The 19,513-nt window shown below is 37.2% G+C and overlaps 3 protein-coding genes across 3 annotated transcripts; 2 read left to right on the forward strand and 1 right to left on the reverse strand.

Moving 5' to 3' along the window:
• Positions 1-211: 211 nt before the first annotated feature.
• On the forward strand, positions 212-4,799 carry LOC133725849 (zinc finger protein CONSTANS-LIKE 9-like). The gene is made up of 6 exons (XM_062153237.1): positions 212-447; positions 1,133-1,869; positions 2,633-2,848; positions 3,336-3,643; positions 3,967-4,102; positions 4,189-4,799. Exons 2-5 carry the CDS (start codon positions 1,276-1,278, stop codon positions 4,100-4,102), a joined length of 1,254 nt encoding a protein of 417 aa, XP_062009221.1. The 5' UTR covers positions 212-447; positions 1,133-1,275; the 3' UTR covers positions 4,189-4,799.
• A 968-nt stretch (positions 4,800-5,767) lies between these two features.
• Positions 5,768-8,356, reverse strand: LOC133725850 (uncharacterized). The gene is made up of 8 exons (XM_062153238.1): positions 7,832-8,356; positions 7,245-7,343; positions 7,070-7,151; positions 6,935-6,954; positions 6,724-6,784; positions 6,442-6,506; positions 6,068-6,175; positions 5,768-5,972 (listed from the first exon to the last, which is right to left on the reverse strand). The coding sequence occupies exons 1-8, from the start codon at positions 8,234-8,236 to the stop codon at positions 5,910-5,912; spliced, it is 903 nt and encodes a 300-aa protein (XP_062009222.1). The 5' UTR covers positions 8,237-8,356; the 3' UTR covers positions 5,768-5,909.
• A 9,257-nt stretch (positions 8,357-17,613) lies between these two features.
• Positions 17,614-19,490, forward strand: LOC133725851 (probable E3 ubiquitin-protein ligase XERICO). The gene is made up of 2 exons (XM_062153239.1): positions 17,614-17,770; positions 18,649-19,490. The coding sequence occupies exon 2, from the start codon at positions 18,793-18,795 to the stop codon at positions 19,264-19,266; it is 474 nt and encodes a 157-aa protein (XP_062009223.1). The 5' UTR covers positions 17,614-17,770; positions 18,649-18,792; the 3' UTR covers positions 19,267-19,490.
• Positions 19,491-19,513: the final 23 nt, after the last annotated feature.

Here is a 19,513-nt window from a genome sequence, read left to right on the forward strand (position 1 = left end):
TTTGATTAAAATAATAATTTATAGTGAAGGGAGGACCCAGAAAAGGGAAAGGCCTAACTTTTCCTTTCACTAGGAAAAGGACATGGACCCACACAAGTAATGCACTTTTTATCAACTATGCTGAAGTCACCATCTTTGCCATCTGACACTAAACATTGTGCTTATGCTCCTCTCACACCCACCTCAACCTCACCTCTTTTCTCATACCAAAAAAAAAAAAAAAAAAAACCTCACCCTATTCTCTCTCTCCCAACCCAACCCCCATATATCCAGTAGTCTTCCCCATCTCTCTCTCTTTTCCCACATCAAAGCTCCTCCTTGTTTAGGGTTCCTTTTGGGCTTTGTAAAGGTTCAATCTTTTTTGGTTTTCTCCCAAAAATTTTAGTTTTTTAGTGAAACCCAAAATCCCAAAGCTGTCTGCAGATCTTATCCCATCTCTCTCTCCTGGTACGATAAATTTTCATGAATGCTCTCTGTCTGGTTGTTTTCTGTTACTACTTTTCAGGCTTTTTTATAGTTCAAAGCTTTTCTGGGTGCTGTAATAGAATTTCTTGGGTTTTTCTCTGTGTCTTGGTCTGATGATGCTCTTATGCTAGATATGGTGAGAAATGGATAGGTCTTTGAATTACCCTTCTTCTTTTTTTTACTGTGAGAATTGTGAAGCTTATCTTCTGATTTAGTCCGTCAATTCTGTTGGCTATTTATGGTGTTGATAGCTTGCTAATCTGTTCACACCAGAAAGCTTATCTCTTTTGTGTTTTGGGTGATTCAAAGTTTTTCAATTCAATATCTTTTGTCACTTTCTGCTGCTCTTTTTTCCTTGGCTTTTCTCATTTTTCTTGTTCGTCTTCTTTTACAAAATAAACACATCTTTGATGCTCTTGTTTGGGTTTATGTTACTTGTTGTTATGGATCACCCTTTTATGATTTAATCAGTAAAAACAAATTCTTTCTCCCAGTTTTTGGTGTTACTGTTTGATATGTTGAAGCTGAAATAATTTTGGAGTTTCCATTTTCAATCTGTTTGCTAGAAATGACATAATAAAACCTCCCTTGTTGTTTAGATTGCCTTATCCACAAAATCATCTTTATAGCAGTAGTACTAAATCTTTGTTTATGATGTCGTTTGAAGGTTGTAGTGAGAAATACTCAGCAGAATTGTGGTCTGTCTGAGAAGCTACTTTCGGTTAGATTCATATACAGATTTCCTGGAGGTTAGGAAATTGGACAGGTTTTGATTACAAGTGAAGAAAAGAGTTTGTTGAAACTTGAAATATGGGTTACATATGTGATTTCTGTGGGGATCAAAGGTCCATGGTGTATTGCCGGTCTGATGCTGCTTGCTTATGTTTATCATGTGACCGAAATGTCCACTCTGCTAATGCCTTGTCGAGGCGTCACTCGAGAACGCTTCTTTGCGAAAGATGCAATTCACAACCAGCATTAGTAAGATGTGCAGAAGAGAGAGTGTCTCTTTGTCAGAATTGTGATTGGATGGGTCATGGTGCATCTACTTCAGCTGCATCACACAAGAGGCAAACACTCAATTGTTACTCTGGCTGCCCATCAGCTTCTGAACTGTCGTCTATCTGGTCATTCGTTCTAGAGTTACCTTCCGCAGCCGCGGGTGAATCTGCTTGTGAGCAGGAAATGGGGTTGATGAGCATTGCCGAGAACAGCACTGGAAGTGCTTGGAGCCCCCCAGAAAATAACACCAGAGAGAATGCATCTGATAAATTTGAAGTCAGTGACGTGGGTGCCATGGATAAGTCTGATGGTTTAGTTGGTTCCTCTTCGGTGCCTGCACTTAACTCAGCTCCTCAGGTTGTTGGTCAGATGCCTGGATCTGCAAATTCTACATTGCCCAAGGTATATAATGATTTTCAAAATTATTGCCTTAGTGGTCTGTGATTGTTACTTGTTTTTTTCTTTTTCTTGATTGCATCTATCATCATTTTAGTCTCATTGGCATCCAAATCATGATCGTTTGCTGTTTAGTGTGCCTTACTATGCTTTGGGATGAACTGCTCCAGTTGGAATTTTAACACCCTGCATCAATGTGTGCAAGCAGATGTATTTGATTCTTGGTTTAGATAACCTGACAATATATTCCTGATTATTTTCTACTTATGCCCAGATATGGCTTATCTATATGTTGATTATATTCTAAATTACTAATTATTCTCTTGATTTGAAGCACCACAATTTGGGAATAAGTCAATAAGGTAAATGTTGATAGTCATTCATTTTTGAATGAGGTTAGAGGTGGTCTGCCTGGTTGACTTTCAGTTTATGATTTCATTCTTTATTCAATAATATTCCTATCTGTAATGTTCCTAAGCACAACAGTTGTTGGTCACTTGATGTTCTGTTTCTCTGTGGTGTGGTTTATTCTATTTAAACATTTTAACGTCACCTCTTCACTGTGTTTTTCGGGTTTGCATTCTCTATCCGATGTCTGTCTACTCTTTGTCAAACTCTCTTTGTCTAACCGAGTTTGACAAAGATGTAGCGCCAACTAATTGGGTTTGGCTACAAGAATCTATTTATCTCTAAATCTTTGCATGACTTTGTTTGAAGTTCAATCATTATTAGTCAATGACCTTTGCAATTTCATGTTGCTAATATGCAGTTATATTGTCACGGAACCAAAAGCCCAGGGCTCTGTGAAGATGATGACCTTTATGACGATTTTGATATGGATGAAATGGATCTGAATCTTGAAAATTATGACGAACTATTTGGTGTATCTCTCAATCACTCTGAAGAGCTTTTCAATAATGGTGGGATTGATAGTTTGTTTGGGGCAAAGAACATGTCCAGGGCTCAGGAATTAATTGCTGCTGAGGTAATTTCATCTCCTTTTTTCTTGCTGAAGGCTGTTTGTATTTTCTTGATCTGTTATTGCTCATTTGCTAGCCCCTTGTCATGAACTTGTCACTGTAGAGCTAGAACCAGTTCCTTTGAATATTTAAGGACCTGTCTGTTATCTTTAATAAGTTTTCTTGAGGAGTTAAATTATTTATAAATTGTGACTCGATTTAAAATGAAGTATGCCAAAACCTCGAATTTTCTGTATGAGGGTATAAGGTGCCCTTCCCTGTATTAAAGTAGGTTTTTCACTATATGTTTAATGTGTAAAGAAGCATGATGCATTATTCTGAACAAAGCCTTACCGTCTATTGCTCGTTTTTTTCTTTTTCTTTTTTTCACTTGCTCTGTTACTCATCTGTATCATGCATTCCTGCTATCCAGTTTTTTTTTTTTTTTAATTCTTAATATAAACTGTTGTTAGTAAGGTATGTCTTGAAGTGACATATTAGTGTTTTTTCCAGGGGTCATCAATTGGACGGGTAAATGCATTGCAGCAGCCAGCATGCAGTACTGCAGCATCTGCGGATTCTTTAATGAGTACAAAAACTGAACCAATTGTTTCTTTTGTGCCAAAGCAAGCACAGTCAAACCTTTCATTTTCGGGTGTCACCGGCGAGAGTAGTGCTGGAGATTGTCAAGATTGTGGGGCTTCCTCAATGCTACTCATGGGAGAGCCTCCATGGTGTCCTCCAGGCCCTGAGAGTTCCTTCCAGTCTGCTAATCGAAGTAATGCTGTTATGCGTTACAAGGAAAAGAAGAAGGCACGCAAGTAAGTATACTATCAGAAATATAAATATATTTCCACACAGAATACTATACTAAATCTTTGTGGAATAATTCTTTCGTTCATTTATCAAGTCAGCAGCATTGTTTTCCTAGTTTCTTCACATCTTTGTATTACAACTTCCAATAACAACATTATGTTGTGTTTCTAAAATTTCTCCGTCTATACCAAGCGTTTTCATCTGTACTTTTCCTCTATCTGAAGTGTTACATTTTCAGACTCTCATTTGGTCATTAAGACTAGTGCATGCTGTATTGCTGTTCTGGCTTTTGTGGATCTATATTCTTATTGTTGTCTTTTTTTGGTAGGTTTGAGAAAAGAGTGAGGTATGCTTCTCGCAAAGCAAGGGCAGATGTAAGAAAGCGTGTGAAAGGGCGGTTTATTAAAGCTGGCGAAGCTTATGATTATGACCCTTTGAATGCGGCCAGAACCAGAAGCTACTGAGTACAATTTTAACCATGCTTTTAGAAACTAAAATTTGTTCCTATTACATTAAAATGGTGAAACTGATTCATCTTCTCATTGTGCAGTGCCTAGCTGTATGATTGTATCATAGGAGCCTCGGCTCTCATTGGGAAAGAAAGGTCGATGCAAAAAAAACAGGTTCTGATGCTTCACTAATAAAGTGGAGGAGCAGATTTCTGATTCTACATCACCACCATAAACGATTGACAGATCATGACATTGTATAGATTGCCCATGCCTTAAAGCTATGAGATTCCATTTCCTTTTATATTTATCAGGGGCAAAGTTCATCTGCCTAATCATTCTCCAGGGAGGATCCATTTTGGTCTTCCAGCCATATTTTATGCTTCATGTTGATAATACCAGTTGTTATATTTTTTTGTCCTCCTGCTCTGATGACTATTATTAAGTGGCTGCCGTGCCATTTTGGGTTGCCGAACTTGTAGTTGGCTGGTGGGTAGAAAAGCCAGCAATATTGTAATCTTTCTTTTTTGTTCATTTGACATGCACAGGATCTGTATGTATGAGGTTGAGTGTTATGAGATCTGGCCTGAAACAATTACAGGGTCAAACAATAAACCTGGAGTTGTAAATTTGTCGTCTCTTTTCATTTCACAGAAAGACAATTACCTTTGTTTCTATGGAAATGGAGAAACAAATTGGTTTTTGATCCTGACTTCCATTTTCCATATAATCCTAGCAAATTGATCATTGATGCTATCAGAGAATGGACCTCTGCTAATGTGACCAAGGCCAATTCTGATGGTAGAATCAATATCAGCATGGTGTGGAGTAAACCTCCAGTCAACTATTACAAACTTAATATTGATGGTGCCTGAAATCGGAATGGACAAATCGGAGCTGGTGGAGTTTTGAGGGATCACTATGGTAATTGGATTTCTGTATTCAGTGCTAATTTGGGGTGTGGATCTGTTCTTAATGCTGAAATTTGGGGTCTTCTTCTTGGATTAAGATTGGCTCATAATCTTTCATGCCTATATCTGATGGTTGAAAGTGATTCTGAAGTTCTAGTTAACATGATCAAGCAGGGTGTGAATGATTTACATCCTTCTAAAACTCTTATTGACTGCTGCCAATTTTTGATTAGACAGTTTCCTCACTGTGAAGTTAACCACATTTATCGTGAGATTAATCAGGTTGCTGATGTGCTTTCTAAATCTGGAGTGGATGTTGAGATTGGAGTGCATGTTATGGAGCAACCCCCTCCACAAGTTACTTCCTTCTTGTTGGATGACTTGTGTGAATATCCTAGATATAGGACAGTAGTTCCTAGAATGTAATTTTTCTCTTCTTTGTTGCTGGGCCATTTGGTCCCCATTTATTCAAAAAAAAAAAAAAAAACAATTACCTTGCAGTTTAAGGAGTAGTTTGTACTCGGTAGTAACTTCGACGGTCATCCTTATCTTTCTGTTTTCATAGTGCAAAGTAGTAGTTTAATCAAAATATGTCGCCTTAAAATTGTTCATTCCTCCATTTGTAGATTGAGGTGTTTTGTCTCGGACAATCGTTGTAGTTTGTACTCTCTTAGTCTCTTTGTTATGTTTCTTGGAAATTTGTTCAATATAAATAGAGAGCAAGCAATAGAATCTAACAGAAGATTGTATGTCCTCTCCATGCACCACATCTTGAAAGCACTCATTTATAACAAATAATAGAAGTTGGGAACAAAATTCTTAGGTAGTAGTGATTACAATGATAACATTTAAGTAGACGAAGCATGCCTAACAAAGAATCAGCATATAGCTGTTCGTGCAGTTCCACAGCACTAATCATCGTCCGAACTACTATCTTCAGACATCCTTCCAATGTCATCTTTCCCAACTTGCTCCTGTATGCAGATTGCATTGTCAATGGAAGAGTAAAACCCAGTACAACTGCATAAACTTGACATGATATGTGTAAGGGAGAGAGAGTAATCCTTACCGTCATTTTATCCCAGTCCTTCAACTTGGAATTTGTTAGCATGAAATTATCTCGCAATGGAGCCCAGGCAGGCCCTTCATTCTCCACTGAGCCTTTAGACGTCTGAGCCTGCATGTCAAGTCATTTGCGTTTGCAACCAGTTTAGCTTGCAAGCTTAATTTATGTCAACCTTCATTATTCTATAGATAACAGGGTGGTTGGAAGATAATTATACTTTGAAGAGGGAACTTCATATTCTGCAGGCAATGGTGTATGTTAAAAATCTTTAATGCGAAAAACTAGAATGGTATACACCGTCCCTTCCACCCTTCAAAAGCATCAAGGTACTAAAGTCACAGAATGAAGTCCCTATAAAAAGGAGCATAAAAGCAAACCTTTGCAGAAGCACTAGTTTTGCCCAACTCTGAAAAGAAGGCTTCTTTCCTCCGCTTTCTTATCACTGGAAATATTTCAAAAACATTGACCAGATTAAACTCACAAAAACAGAATATAAATAAGCATGCTTGCAATCTCAATTCTCAATTTGAAGTGTAAATCAATTTTCAGATTCAAATTTTATAAGCAACAGACGCCCATGAATGATGTACGAAACTTAAAGAGTAAATTGGCAAGACTAAGAGGCTCTCAAATTCTAGTTTTGGTGTTTAGAAGCATACCTTTTGCATCTTTAAACCTGGAAGGATCCAGTCCTTTCTGAGCATTCTGTGCCTTGCTGACCTGCATTAGATACCATGATTTAGTATGATACAGCAGAAAAGTATTGTACAAAACAATTTTAAATAAATATATATATATATATATATATATATATATATATTATCTTTGAAAGCAAACAAATCTGATTAGAAATCTGCTACAGAAACTTACAGCATTGAACAATGTGACCACTGCAAATCCAGCATTCCATAAGTAAATGTAACTTGGTCAGTACTAGAAAAAATAATTTGTTAAAGCCAGGATTATTTATACATCAACCAAGCAAAAAAAAAAAAAAAAACATACCTCCTCTAGTAGCAAGACTAATTAGAAACTTTTCATGCGGGTCATAGTTGACAGGTTTAACAACATGCCCCTTTTCTATTACCTGTAACATCAAAAAGCACTATTAAACCTTAAGCACATGAAACTGAACGCATTTATATGTAATAACCAAATGTAAATAGATTGTATGCATTACCAATTGTTTTTCCTTAGCCTCTCCCTTGACCTTGCGCTCAGCATCCTCTTCAGCCAGCTTTTCTGCAATAAGCTTCTTGTTCCCCGATAACACTGGTCCCTGAGAAAAAAAAAAAAAAAACACACAAAGCTTCAAACCAAAATCCTAAACCAAACAATTAGCAACAGGTTCAATTCTATTTCTCGCCCATGCATCATCACAAATTCAACACAGCTCTAAACTAAACAGTTGGACATAAGAGTCCAGCCTTTATTGCTCACCAATGCAACATCAGACCTTCAACACCGCCCTGAACTAAACTAAACTAGAGAAAAGAGTTCATTACTATTGCTCGGCCATGCATCATCAGCACTTGCACACAGCTCTAAACTAAGCAATTAGACACACAAGTTTTCGCTTTCATGGCTCACCAATGAAACATCAGAACCGTAACACAGCCCGAAACTAAAGAAACAGACATATGAGTTCAATTCCATTGCTCACCAATGCATCATCAGAGCTCTAAACTAAACAACTAATGCATTTGATTACCGATGCATCACCATAACTATAACCAATTATACACAAAACCTCATTCTATCACTCACCATTACATCGTCAGCAACACTCTTCTTGATTATGCTCCTGAAAGCCAACCTAAACGCATTGCACCCCTCTGAAAGTTTCGTAATTCCGGGCTGAACTTCATCGTCTTCCTCATCATCCGAGAACCCTTCCTCTGCTTTACGCCTCTCCTTAGCTTCCGCCTCTTTTACTTCTCCTTCCTCTTCAGACCCACCACTCTCCTCCTCCTCTGAATCGTACTCTCTGGCCCGTTTTCGATAAAGCTTCTTCATTTTGGGGTCAATCTTCTTGGGCTTCACGGCTCTGCTGCCGTCTGACGCGTGCGGCATCTTCTTTGCTTTCTTTCTGGCTTTAGAGCCCTTCGTCTTCCCTATTCGCCTCTTGTTTGGACCTTTTGCTGCTTCTGCCAATTGGGTTTCTCCGGCCATGGCTTCTGCTCCAAAACCAAATCAAAGGTCTGAACTTTTTGGTGTTATGAAGGAACAAGCTCGAGTTTGATTGCTTCTGAGAATTGATTTCAGATAGAGTTGCTAGGGTTTTAGCTTGGAGATTGGGCTTACAAAACCCCAGACTGGTGATCCAGGAAAAAATAAAGCCCAATGGTCCTTTTTGCTTATGATGACTAAACTTTCATTTGTTTCCCAATTTTGACTGATTTCAACTCTACTCACAAAGCCAATCCAAGGAGTTCTAAAATTTTATATACACCTACCTACCCTTCAAAAAATAAAAAAATTATATACACCAAAGGACACATCTTTTCCAACAAATCCTCCATCTAAAAAGCCTAAAAAAATAAAATAAAAACAATATGTTATTGCCAACCAAAAATCAGAACAATTCTGCCCCACACTTAAGTGCCTTTCGTCACTAGAAGCCTCCCATACAAGATGTCCCAAACCAATAATATTTTGTAACAAAAAAAAAAAAATATCTTCACCAATAAACTTTTCGCCAGCATTAGAGCTAGTTTGGGATCGCTGTGACTTTTTAAAAAAAAACCTCTTCTGCTCGGACTGACAACAGCTTTTAGTTAATTTGGGTCTGCTTCTACAAGCTGTTGTCAATTACTCATATTTTTCAATTAAAACTGTTTTTTTTTTAGTTTACTAAACATCTTAAAACCTAAAACTATAGAAAAAAAAGCTGATTTTTGTAAAAACGAAGCAATCCCAAACTAGGCCTTAGTCCCCCATAGAAAAAGACATGTATTGACCATTGGGTCTGCAAATTCTGAGGTAGGTATTGACGATTGGGTTCCGACCCGACTTGGTGCTACCTTTCAAGGATTCACGGACAAATCTAATTGTCCTATGATCGAGTATGGGTCTGGGAGACATATTCTTTGCTGATTTGGTTCTGACCAAATGCGGTGGATTGGGTAGGAGTGGTAACACAGACTGTTGCAATTTTTTCGGTGGGCTATTGAAGTGGTCTGGTGACCCTTGGCCGCATGTTTGGCTGCAAGTATACTTGGACCAATTAATAGCTTCATTTGGGTATAAGGGCTAGCTTTTGGGCCTTCCTCTGTGACTCAACTGGAATAGGTCACCCAGTTGGGCTGGGTCTTAATTTTTACTTAGGGCTTCTGGTAGTTCTTAACTTACATGCTATGTGATGTTTTTACACTCAGTTAAAGAGGATCTCCAAGTACCATAATTGAGTGCATTGGCTGTTGGATGCATGCGCGCTTAATTTTTGAATAAGTGAGCTTCATAGTACTGGTGGATGGTAATGATTTTTCTTTAACTACTTGGCCACTGATTTAGGATGCAAGTATACTGTATATGTTGTTTTAGCAATGGATTTATGAAATTTCTCTTTCTGTAAAAGGCCAAAAAAAAAACTTCATCCGGACATAATTACCCTTGCCCACTATAACTAATATAACATGAATAAATAGAGTTCGCTACAAAAATATTATTGGTTTGGGATGAAAAATTAATTCAAAAGAAATATTTGGCCCATGCAGTTCTTGAACCTGCGACCTTCGCGTTATTAGCATGACGCTCTAACTAGCTGAGCTAATAGGCCTATTGTTTAAAGTATTGAAAAAAATAAAATACAAAGATTTAATTGATTGAAAAAATCTCCTATCGGATGTAATTATTTGCATTTTGCATAACAAAAAGTTTTACAACAAGAACCTTTTGTTTTTTTATCATCAAAACATTTCGTGGGAAAAAACTCCTAATAAAAAAAACATATCCGACAAAATTTCGTCGACAAAAGGCTCCCTTAAAAAAATTAATAATAAAGAGTGATACACCTTAATCCGAAGAACATCTCATTATCAAAAGTCTTTCAAAAACAAAAGACACATATTCGACGAATTTTCTTCCTCTTCCCGTGAAATAAAAAATAAAAATAAAAAATTGTCAATGGATTACATTCATCTACCATAGTATGTAATAATTATTTTAATTTTTTTTAATATCCGCAAGTTTAAAAAAAAAAAATTCAATATATGAAAAATCTAGACCACCTTGAACGTGAAGTTAGGCTAGGTGTCAATGACAGTACTTCTATAGAGAGGCAGAGGTAGTAGACCCTTTCATCTTGTGCCCTTGTACCATTTTGGAAATGTTTTCCCTCGTCTCATTCCTTCTAGTTGGGATTGTTATCGTTCTTAATTTCGTTTAGTCTCTCTTTGCTTCGTTTCCGTAATTAGGAAAGAGAAAAGAAAAGAAAAAATGGATCTAGTAGCCAAGGCCCAAGGGAGTAGTCACTTGGGCAGGAGCGGAGCCATTACTATGTTTTTCATGGTCATAAAAATATACAGATTATTGTCAAAATAAGAAGAACATGAAAAAAAAAAATTATATTGAAGAAATCTTCTAAACGATAATTTGTTATTAAATAAAATGCAGAGTGAAAATACAACACAAGCACATATCTATTAGCACTTGTACGTTTTACTACCTATGATCGCCTATTTATGAGCTTGCATGAGACGGTTTTGCTTCATTGACTATTAGCTCTACCATACATTCTTTGTTTCTTAGTTTTAAACTCAGAGGTACAGCTAAGACGCTAAACATATTAAGCAAGTTAAATTGAACTTCATACGTTTATATGATATTAAGTTAAAATTTACATATTTAATTCAGAATAATTGATACCAACTTTACACACACCTTACGTCAATATAAACTTAGCTACTTCCCACTCATTCCAATCTGATTTAGATTGAAAAAAGAAAAAGATCAATGCCAATAGGCACAAGTTGTGGAGTGAGATGAAGCTGAGATGAGACAATAGGCAATTAAGCATGCACATAATGCAACAAACAACAAGACGTAGGGTCTCTTCTCTCTTCTGATTATATGCCACAAAACAAAACAAGGTAATGGACAAATTAAGTCTGAGATAAAGATAAAGAGATCGAATAGCATGTGAAATTCACCTGATACCATATCATCGTCATCAGGCTTTTGCTACCAAACAAGCCACGTGGTTTGAGTAATTATCACCAACAATACACCAATTATAATATATGTGTCTCTTATCCTTCTTTCTTTTTGAGTTTTAAATTAATTGGAATTTTCATAAATGATTTAACGACAAATAATTTTGATAGTTATATAAAAATTTAAACTCCTGTATCTTTCAAAAAACTTCAGGTCTCCCTTCTTCCTTTGTATTTCAGTTGATATATCTAATATGTTCGGTCCGTTTCGAATAATTAAAAAATTAAAAAAATAATATTTTTTTGATACCACACACATTATATTTTATGTACAATTTATACATTATAAATTTCAATCAATCAGAAAATATAATTAAATAATGTAGACATGCCAAAATGAGATGCATCATGCATGCATGTGGCTTTTTTTGCAAGCACAATATGTAAAGTATATAATATATCAATCTACTGAAAAGATTTCATTCATGATCACTTGCAAGAGAATCGTCACCCTGCGCACGTATAACGAACCTTGAGAGAAAAAGTTCCTGGAGATGATGGGCATGTGCATACGTGTGAAGCTTGTAATTAAGAGAGGACTGATCTTTTGACCCAAAAAAAAAAAAAAAAACTAACTGATTTGAAAGACAGAGAGATTTGCAGAATTAAAGGATATATACAAGTAAACAACAGAGTTAGTTTCTTGGAGGAGAAAGAGACACCAAGAATCTCCGGCCTCCACTCCTTTTATCGATGACATGGAGACAATAGTTTATCGGTGATATTATCATCAGCAAACTCTCTCTCTCTCTCTCTCTCTCTCTCTCTCTCTCTTTCTCTCTTTCGCTCGCGTCTGCACTCTGCAGGCAGGCTTAATTTAACGTATATATTTATTTCACGGGAATTTCACAGCTGCATACGCAGGTTTCCAGATTTTATTACGATGGAACACTGAAAGAGTGCAAGGGCATGTGATAGTCCATGTCCATTTCTGTGCAGCAGCCAAGGGGCCATTACTTCTGTACGTGTCACCGTCAGTTAAGAGAGGTTGTCTCCTTGTCAATGTCAATATTTAGTTCAACGGTCCAAGTTTTAGCTACCATGCATGTGATGGAATGATAGATATTATACCACAGTTACATTTGATTCGCCCATGCATTAAGTTCTAGCTAGGGTTACAGCTTTTAGAAAGACCGGTCTAGTGTCTACTACAGCTTTTACTTCTTATCCAAGAATCATTTCTGCCACACAAAAAAAAATGCAAATAAATAATTTGGTTAGTCAGTACATGCATGAAGTCTGCATTGTAGTGATTAAACAGTTTTTTGATTTAATTGTCTTTTATTAAGAAGTCTAATAACAATACTTAGACCTGATTAGTTCTAAAATTGAGTGATTATGATAAGGAGATTAGTGATCGTGTGCGTGTGTGTGTGTTACGAGCATCCTCATTCTAAGAATATTTCTTGTATGGAAAGGATCTCTCCTCTTTAGGGTTGTGTATGTTGTTTTACTAGTTTCTCAAAATTGATGAACGAGGTCATATAGGCTTAATACGTGCCTCCAATGGTGGAGTATTTTATATATCTATGCATTCACGGGCAAAGTTTATCTTGGTCCGTCATTTACTCAAGAGATAATTTATTGACCGAGTTAGGGATAGGTAAAAAAAAAAATAATAATAATGAACAATTGATCACAGTTGGTACTAATTGTGTCAAGTCATGCAAATTTGTGATATATTTAATTTTTAAATGCTAAGCTAGTCTCCATGAAATTCAACTTATTATATATTGACCAGAGAAATTTTATTCACATACTAATATGACCAATTATGGAGCTATAGGGGCCTAAGGGTACACCATCGATGTCGACCAAGAGCCCCTACGTACACATTCTACTTAATTCTCTATCAGATTTTTCTTTTAACCATTAATATTATATATGGTTCAATGGTCAGTGGCGGAGCCACGTTGGGGCCTACTGGGTCCCGTGACCCAGTAAAGTATATATATTTTCAAGTTTGCTCATATGCAATGTGATTAGTCTGGCATAGTGGAAGCTTGATTAATTGGCAACAATTGGGTTAGGGGTTTGAGCTACCATGCACGAATAGCTTTTCTGTTTTTTGTTTTGTCTTTCTGGCCTCAACATTTATGTTTTATATATAATATTATTAATATATATTATGTTTTGGACACTTACACTAGTTTTGAAATTGCTTTAATATAGTTTTAGACAATAAAAGATATCATTTTGGGTGTTTTTTTTTCTTTCTTTTATCTGTCAATGAATTTTTTTTTTTCCTTTATGGAGTTTTAATATTTTGTGAGTGCCCCACTTGACATCAAATCCTGGCTCCGCCTGTGTCAATAGTTCATGGTGCAATTATACCAACCAAGGACAATTTGTCATTCTTGTTGGAGATTCCATCAGAGAACCACACAACAATTTAAATGTGTACAATGTATACCTTATCTTCCTCTTCATTAGTAACCAAAATAGAAAAAAAGAGAATCTATAAGATGTGAAAGAAGGTTCAAAGAAGAGGCTCAAAAACAAACCCTAAAAATGCATGCATATATCCACATTTTTGAAACACTTCTTGTTTGCCACCTGTACAATGGGGGCAGATGATTGGGGGCACTGGCCAACCGTCACGTCGTTTTGGTGGTGCTCACCATCTGTTAAACGACACGTAGGCAGGAGCTTAGAAGGGGGGTTCACAAGCACACAAGTAAATGAAGACACATATACACTTATCTGTCCTGTGACATTGTTGAAATAGGACATGTATTCTGAAGTGACATTGGGGGCCAAAGTGACATGTAATTGAAATCAATGACACCTGTCTATGTAGTAGATGAGAAGGTATGAGCAAGGGGGGATGTTACCCAAGACCCAATCCACCATAACAAAAAAGATTCACATGTATTTCAAGAAAAAAAAAAGGATTCCCATATTAATTTAAAAAAAAAAAAATTTCACATATAATACAACACTTGACAAACTGCTCATCTAAAAAGAACAATTTTTGATAAATTATGAGGGACAAGTTTATTTGATTGATGGCTAAGAATAAATACATAGTTTTAAGTTATTGTAAATTCAATTTTTGTAAGTTATTGTATTAAGTTTATTTTAAATTTAATACATATGATTGAGATTCATTTGTTTCTCACAGTTCTTTAGATTAGTAAGTCTGTTACATTTAATGAGACTCTAACGAACTTTCTTTTTTTTGAATAAAACGAACTTTCTTTAACATGACTAAATATATTTAAATTTAGATTATGTTTCATTGTTAATTGTTTGTTTGAATTTTTTTTTTTTTTTAAACAAATGTTCATTGCAATAGATGACCAGCCAAAAAGCCAGAGTCTAACATACACTTAAAGACAGAAAAATGGCGGGGTAACAACCACACTCTTATCTAAGTAATGTAAACTCATTACAAGTCGATTTTGAGCCCGCTTTGTAAGCGAACCCATAAACAAAGAACAACTCTGTGTCTTCTAGGGCAAAATCATTGTCTAGCATCCCTATTAGTCAGGCGCGCAATTGCGGTACCAACAGAGAGCCACTTCCTAGCAAACAAATAGGAGCAATTCCTTATCCATAAGCCGCTTGAAAAAATCCAATCTTATTCCAGATGATTGCCAACTCCCGTAGCAGTCTTGATCCGAAAACTTTTGGTCTTAATCAAAACAAAAAACAAAAGGGCTCTGCCACCCCCCCAGCAACCACCACAGGCCCGATCCGACAAAAAGACAAAGAAATGGAATGGCCCACATCTCCAGGCCCAACCCAAAACCCTAGTTGAACCTAGGATTTCCGGCCGAGAAACAAGGAGACACAGACAAGACGACTCCGGCCGCTCCACCAAAGCTTGGCCCGCCTCGGCGACCCGAAACAGAGCTGATCCCATCATCCTCCCCTTCCTCCCAGATCGACATGTAGAAAATCGTCGGAAGAGCAACGACCCGTCACCAATCTGGCGGCCGGCCACTATCTTCCACCATCGCATTCGTACATGGACCACGACCCGGACTCAAGCGACAATCAGACTGCTTCCCTAAAGAAACAACCCGCCGCACTGCGCAGAACGCCGGTGAAGTCGCTGTGACACAGACCCTGACACGATCGCCCCGCTCTGATCCGCAACCACCCAAACGAAGTTGATCGAAACACCGCCGATCCCAGCACCGTCCAAACTGGTTTAGGAATGAAACCTGAAACACGATCGACACTTGAGTATTGCCCCTCACCGCCGCCGTAACCTGCCACACCACGAACGCAGTCTTGCCCAAGGGAAGTGCGCCGCCGCCCGTCGAAACAGAAGTTTCGAAACCCTAAGTCGCTCCGAGAAGCTCGAAGACGCCTAACTAGATAATATATGTCCTCTTCTAAGATTTTTAATTGTTTGTTTGAATTGAGTGCATAAGAGAAATGAAATGTCCTCGCACTTAATATCAAACTTGATAAGAAATATAAATTGAGTTTGAATTTTAATACTATCAACTTGAAGTAATCGTAAATAACTCAAATGCTTTTATGAACCAACTTAAGGTTTATTGTGGTTGACTAGTTTTTTTTTTTTTTGAGTAAAATGAGGTCAACCCAATATTATATTTCAGTAAGCAGTACCAACACGGCACACCCCTAGGGGCCGTCAGAAAGAGTCGTATTACAGAGTACCCTAAGAACCTATTCTCAATACAGAATAAGAAACCAGCATACCCCCAGTACACCCACCTTTTGAGATTACGCACCTTTATTCTAACAAAAACCTAACGCTCCGAAGAGAATTAAAAGATCAACAGAGCAAATTAGATTTTTGCGACCTATTCTCTCAAAAGAAAATAGAACTAGTAATATTCCTTTTATAGAATAAAGGAATAATGACCAAAACTAAAGTAACAAACATAAAACTAAAATTTTAGTGCGCCAAGCAACCAAGCCCAGCCCAGATCAACACAATCCAAGAGAAACCCTAGCCCAATCAAGCAAGGGTTCCATAGGAATTGGCAGACCCTCCAGCCAGCCGCCGCACCTTTACACGCCCTCAACTCCACCACTAACACTACTGCAGTCAGAGAGGAGCCTCCACCGTGGCCCCCACCACCCACACCATCTATCCCGCTCTACCGGAAAGCGACTGACTCCATGAAATCCTAAGACGACCATCGACATCGGCGACCACTTCTGACGGCCCAGCAACACCATCAAAGCCACGACTTCGCATAGCCCAAGCCGACGGCAAACCAACAAAACGCAGAACCCCAATTCCAACTTTCCAGCCTCTCAGAAGCGAGGCCCTTCCATCACTACATCGCGAACCACCACCGTGATCCAACGACCCCATCCAATCCAAAAGAACCGTTTCCCCATCAAACTTCATCTCCGGAAGCTCCGAGACACAACCAGCAAAAGAGACACAAAAGAAAGATAGCAGGACTAGGCCTGCAATTTTGTCCATGAAAATGGAGAAGGTGTAAGAGCCGCCACCACCAGATGCGGCAGCGCTCAAAGCCCTAGCAAAGCTAGGTCGGGATTTAGCTAGTAGGCCTTTTGTGGTTGACTAGTTTTATTGAAGTCGAACTTTTAATAGTATGAATGTATGATTAAAAAACGTGATAATTTTAGGAAAGGTACTATCACATGAGAATATCTCATTTAGTTTAGAGGTGAAAATTTTGAGAGATACTCAATGTATTGATTCGAATGGGACGAAAATCAAATATTTAGTAACGCAGAGAAGACGGTCATAAAATTTTGATATTTGTATCCATTATCCATAATATGAGCTATCTTATTATAATTTTTTTTTTATTTGAATCTTATTATAAAATAGGTATAATTATTGCTAAAACTGTAAAATTAATGTTGGGAAATAAGAATGGAAACTAAATCTTAATCTATAAGAACAACTCAAGTATCTTTTTTATTTTTTGTAGTAGAAATGAATTTTCCTTTTATTCTATATCTCTATCTCTTATTTGTGTCTCTTATTTGTGTAATTACCCAACACGAACATGTAGTACTTTCTTACATCAACCTGCTTCGTGAATTTGACAAGTTCGTGAAACTAAATTTTACTATTTTGGCCTGCGTTGCTTAAATCTTTGTCATACTTGGTAGGTAGTTCAGATTTGCACACAAAAATGTAAGTTATGACGTTAACAGAAAAGACATGTAAATTAAGCTATGAAAATGGAAAAAGACGGTTAAAGCATTAAAGCCTTAAAAGGAGCGTGACAGTTTAACAGAGGGTCTCCCTATTCAGATGAAAAAGAAGGTGTTGATATAAAGTAACCATGGTTTAATGAAAAATATAGCCCGCAAAAGACGGAAGTCTAACCATGGTTAGAAAACATAGGTTAGTGCTCTCAGGCCTTGAGCTTGAAGGCCTCCCTCCATATATAGAAAGAAATAGATGTCCAGAGAGCAGCCATTGTCAAACCAAACATGCTTTGTGCTTGTATACCAAACTACTGCCTAAATTCAAAGAAATTCTTCTGAGTTTCTTTCTAGACTCTAAACCTCACTTTGTGTAAGTCTCTCTTAATCAGCTACAGTTCAATCCATAGCCTCTGTTTTCTGCTTCTTTGTTCATCTTTGTTTTCTGGGTCCTTTTTTGAATTTCAATGTTAGTTTTTGTTGTTGGTAAAGAAAAAAGGCAAAAGCTTTACTTCAAGTTTTGATTTTGGATAATATGAGGAATGCTAGATCTCAATTCATTTGGTTGGGGTTCAGGAAATTGGGTTTTGTATTGGGATCATGTTGATTGAGCATTTCATGCTGTTTTCTTCCTTCTAATTGGTATTGATCTTCTTTTTTGACCATGTTAGTTTGCACCAAGATCACAGTTTTGCTAGATCTTGATGATAAATAAAACTTTTTCAATGGTTTTTCTCTACATCTATCCAAATTTGGCATTGCTTTCTCATTCATTTTATTCCAAGGTTTCAGAATTTGGATCCATGACTGTTTTGTGCTTCTTTCAAATTTTTAATTGCTGTGGTAGGTTTGAAGGAATATAGGTCCTGCTTTTTTTAAGCCTAGGCTATGCAGGCTATAGCGTTTACCAATCCCAAGTAACCTTTATTTTAAAATTTCATTTCTATTTTAAGATAAAAAGGGGAGTTCTAATTAAGAGAGAAAATATTGATTACTCTTATGCTTCATTGATCTGATGGCAATCATATTTTGTGGTTTCTGCTTCAGATCGGTTTTCTTGATACTTAAAAATGAATTCATAGACCCTTTCCTGCATATTCATGATCTTCATAGCTATAGTTTGTGTTTGGTACGAATTATATGATACATTTGTATTCTTAAAAGCTGTATGGTTAATTTTTCTTCTTGTCAATTGCATCATTTATTCTTCTTTGTATGAAATTCTAATTTCTACTCATTATTGCATTGCAGGTCTGTTGGCAAGAAGAAATAGGTGACATTTCATCTTTATGTGACTCAACTCCTACTCATCAAATTGATATTGGACCTTCTAGTTTTCAAAATACAACTTTCTTTTACAAATTTGAGTCACTTAGAACTTGTGCCTCTGCTTAAATGGGTCTCTCAAGTCTCCCAGCTCCATCAGAAGGATTTATGTGTGTGATTTTGGTAAACACAGCTCTATCGGTTTCAATTATCAAAGGCCTAGTGAGATCAATCCTTCGAATAGTTGGAATTCGCCTGTCATCTTCTTCCTCGGCCTCACCATCTTCACCCCCATCAGAAGAATACATTGAAGACCCCACAGAATCATTTGAGCTCCACCTTTCTTCATCAGGCAGTTACGTTGAGGAGATCAGGAGCCGCATCCCTGCCGTTCGGTTTGATAGTGTATGTAGCCTCAAGACGGAGCACGACTGCTCTGTTTGCCTGACTGAGTTCCAACCAGAATCCGAGATAAACCACTTGACTTGTGGCCATGTTTTCCATCAAGATTGCTTGGAGAAGTGGTTGAACTACTGGAACATTACATGCCCACTTTGTAGGACTCCTTTAATGCCTGTGGAGGAGACCTCCTGCTTTTGGTGAACAATTTACGAGCATGCAAGTCATTGAGATTTCATGTATAGTATTTAGTGTACATGTTTTTTTTTTTTTTTTTTTACAAGAATGCTGGCCATAGTATTTCTTATGACTATGTTTATGTGGGGGGTAAAACCGTGATAATGTGTTGATGTATCTTAGTCTCTTGACCAAAAGCTGTACCGTTGTACATATTATGAAGTTACTGATGTTTTACACATCTACTTTCATCTTCGAGTTCATTGAATTTTTT

Source organism: Rosa rugosa, chromosome 1 (assembly GCF_958449725.1).
Source record: "Rosa rugosa chromosome 1, drRosRugo1.1, whole genome shotgun sequence".
Classification (NCBI taxonomy): Eukaryota; Viridiplantae; Streptophyta; class Magnoliopsida; order Rosales; family Rosaceae; genus Rosa; species Rosa rugosa.

Excerpts from the sequence above, each read along its gene's own strand:
- LOC133725849 (XM_062153237.1), top strand. The coding sequence starts at position 1,276 with ATGGGTTACATATGTGATTTCTGTGGGGATCAAAGGTCCATGGTGTAT. Across the intron at positions 1,870-2,632 it reads CAAATTCTACATTGCCCAAG|TTATATTGTCACGGAACCAA; the intron begins GTATATAATGAT and ends GCTAATATGCAG. Across the intron at positions 3,644-3,966 it reads GAAAAGAAGAAGGCACGCAA|GTTTGAGAAAAGAGTGAGGT; the intron begins GTAAGTATACTA and ends TTTTTTTGGTAG.
- LOC133725850 (XM_062153238.1), bottom strand. The coding sequence starts at position 8,236 with ATGGCCGGAGAAACCCAATTGGCAGAAGCAGCAAAAGGTCCAAACAAG. Across the intron at positions 6,507-6,723 it reads CAGGTTTAAAGATGCAAAAG|TGATAAGAAAGCGGAGGAAA; the intron begins GTATGCTTCTAA and ends AAATATTTCCAG. Across the intron at positions 6,176-6,441 it reads AAACTAGTGCTTCTGCAAAG|GCTCAGACGTCTAAAGGCTC; the intron begins GTTTGCTTTTAT and ends CTTGACATGCAG.
- LOC133725851 (XM_062153239.1), top strand. The coding sequence starts at position 18,793 with ATGGGTCTCTCAAGTCTCCCAGCTCCATCAGAAGGATTTATGTGTGTG.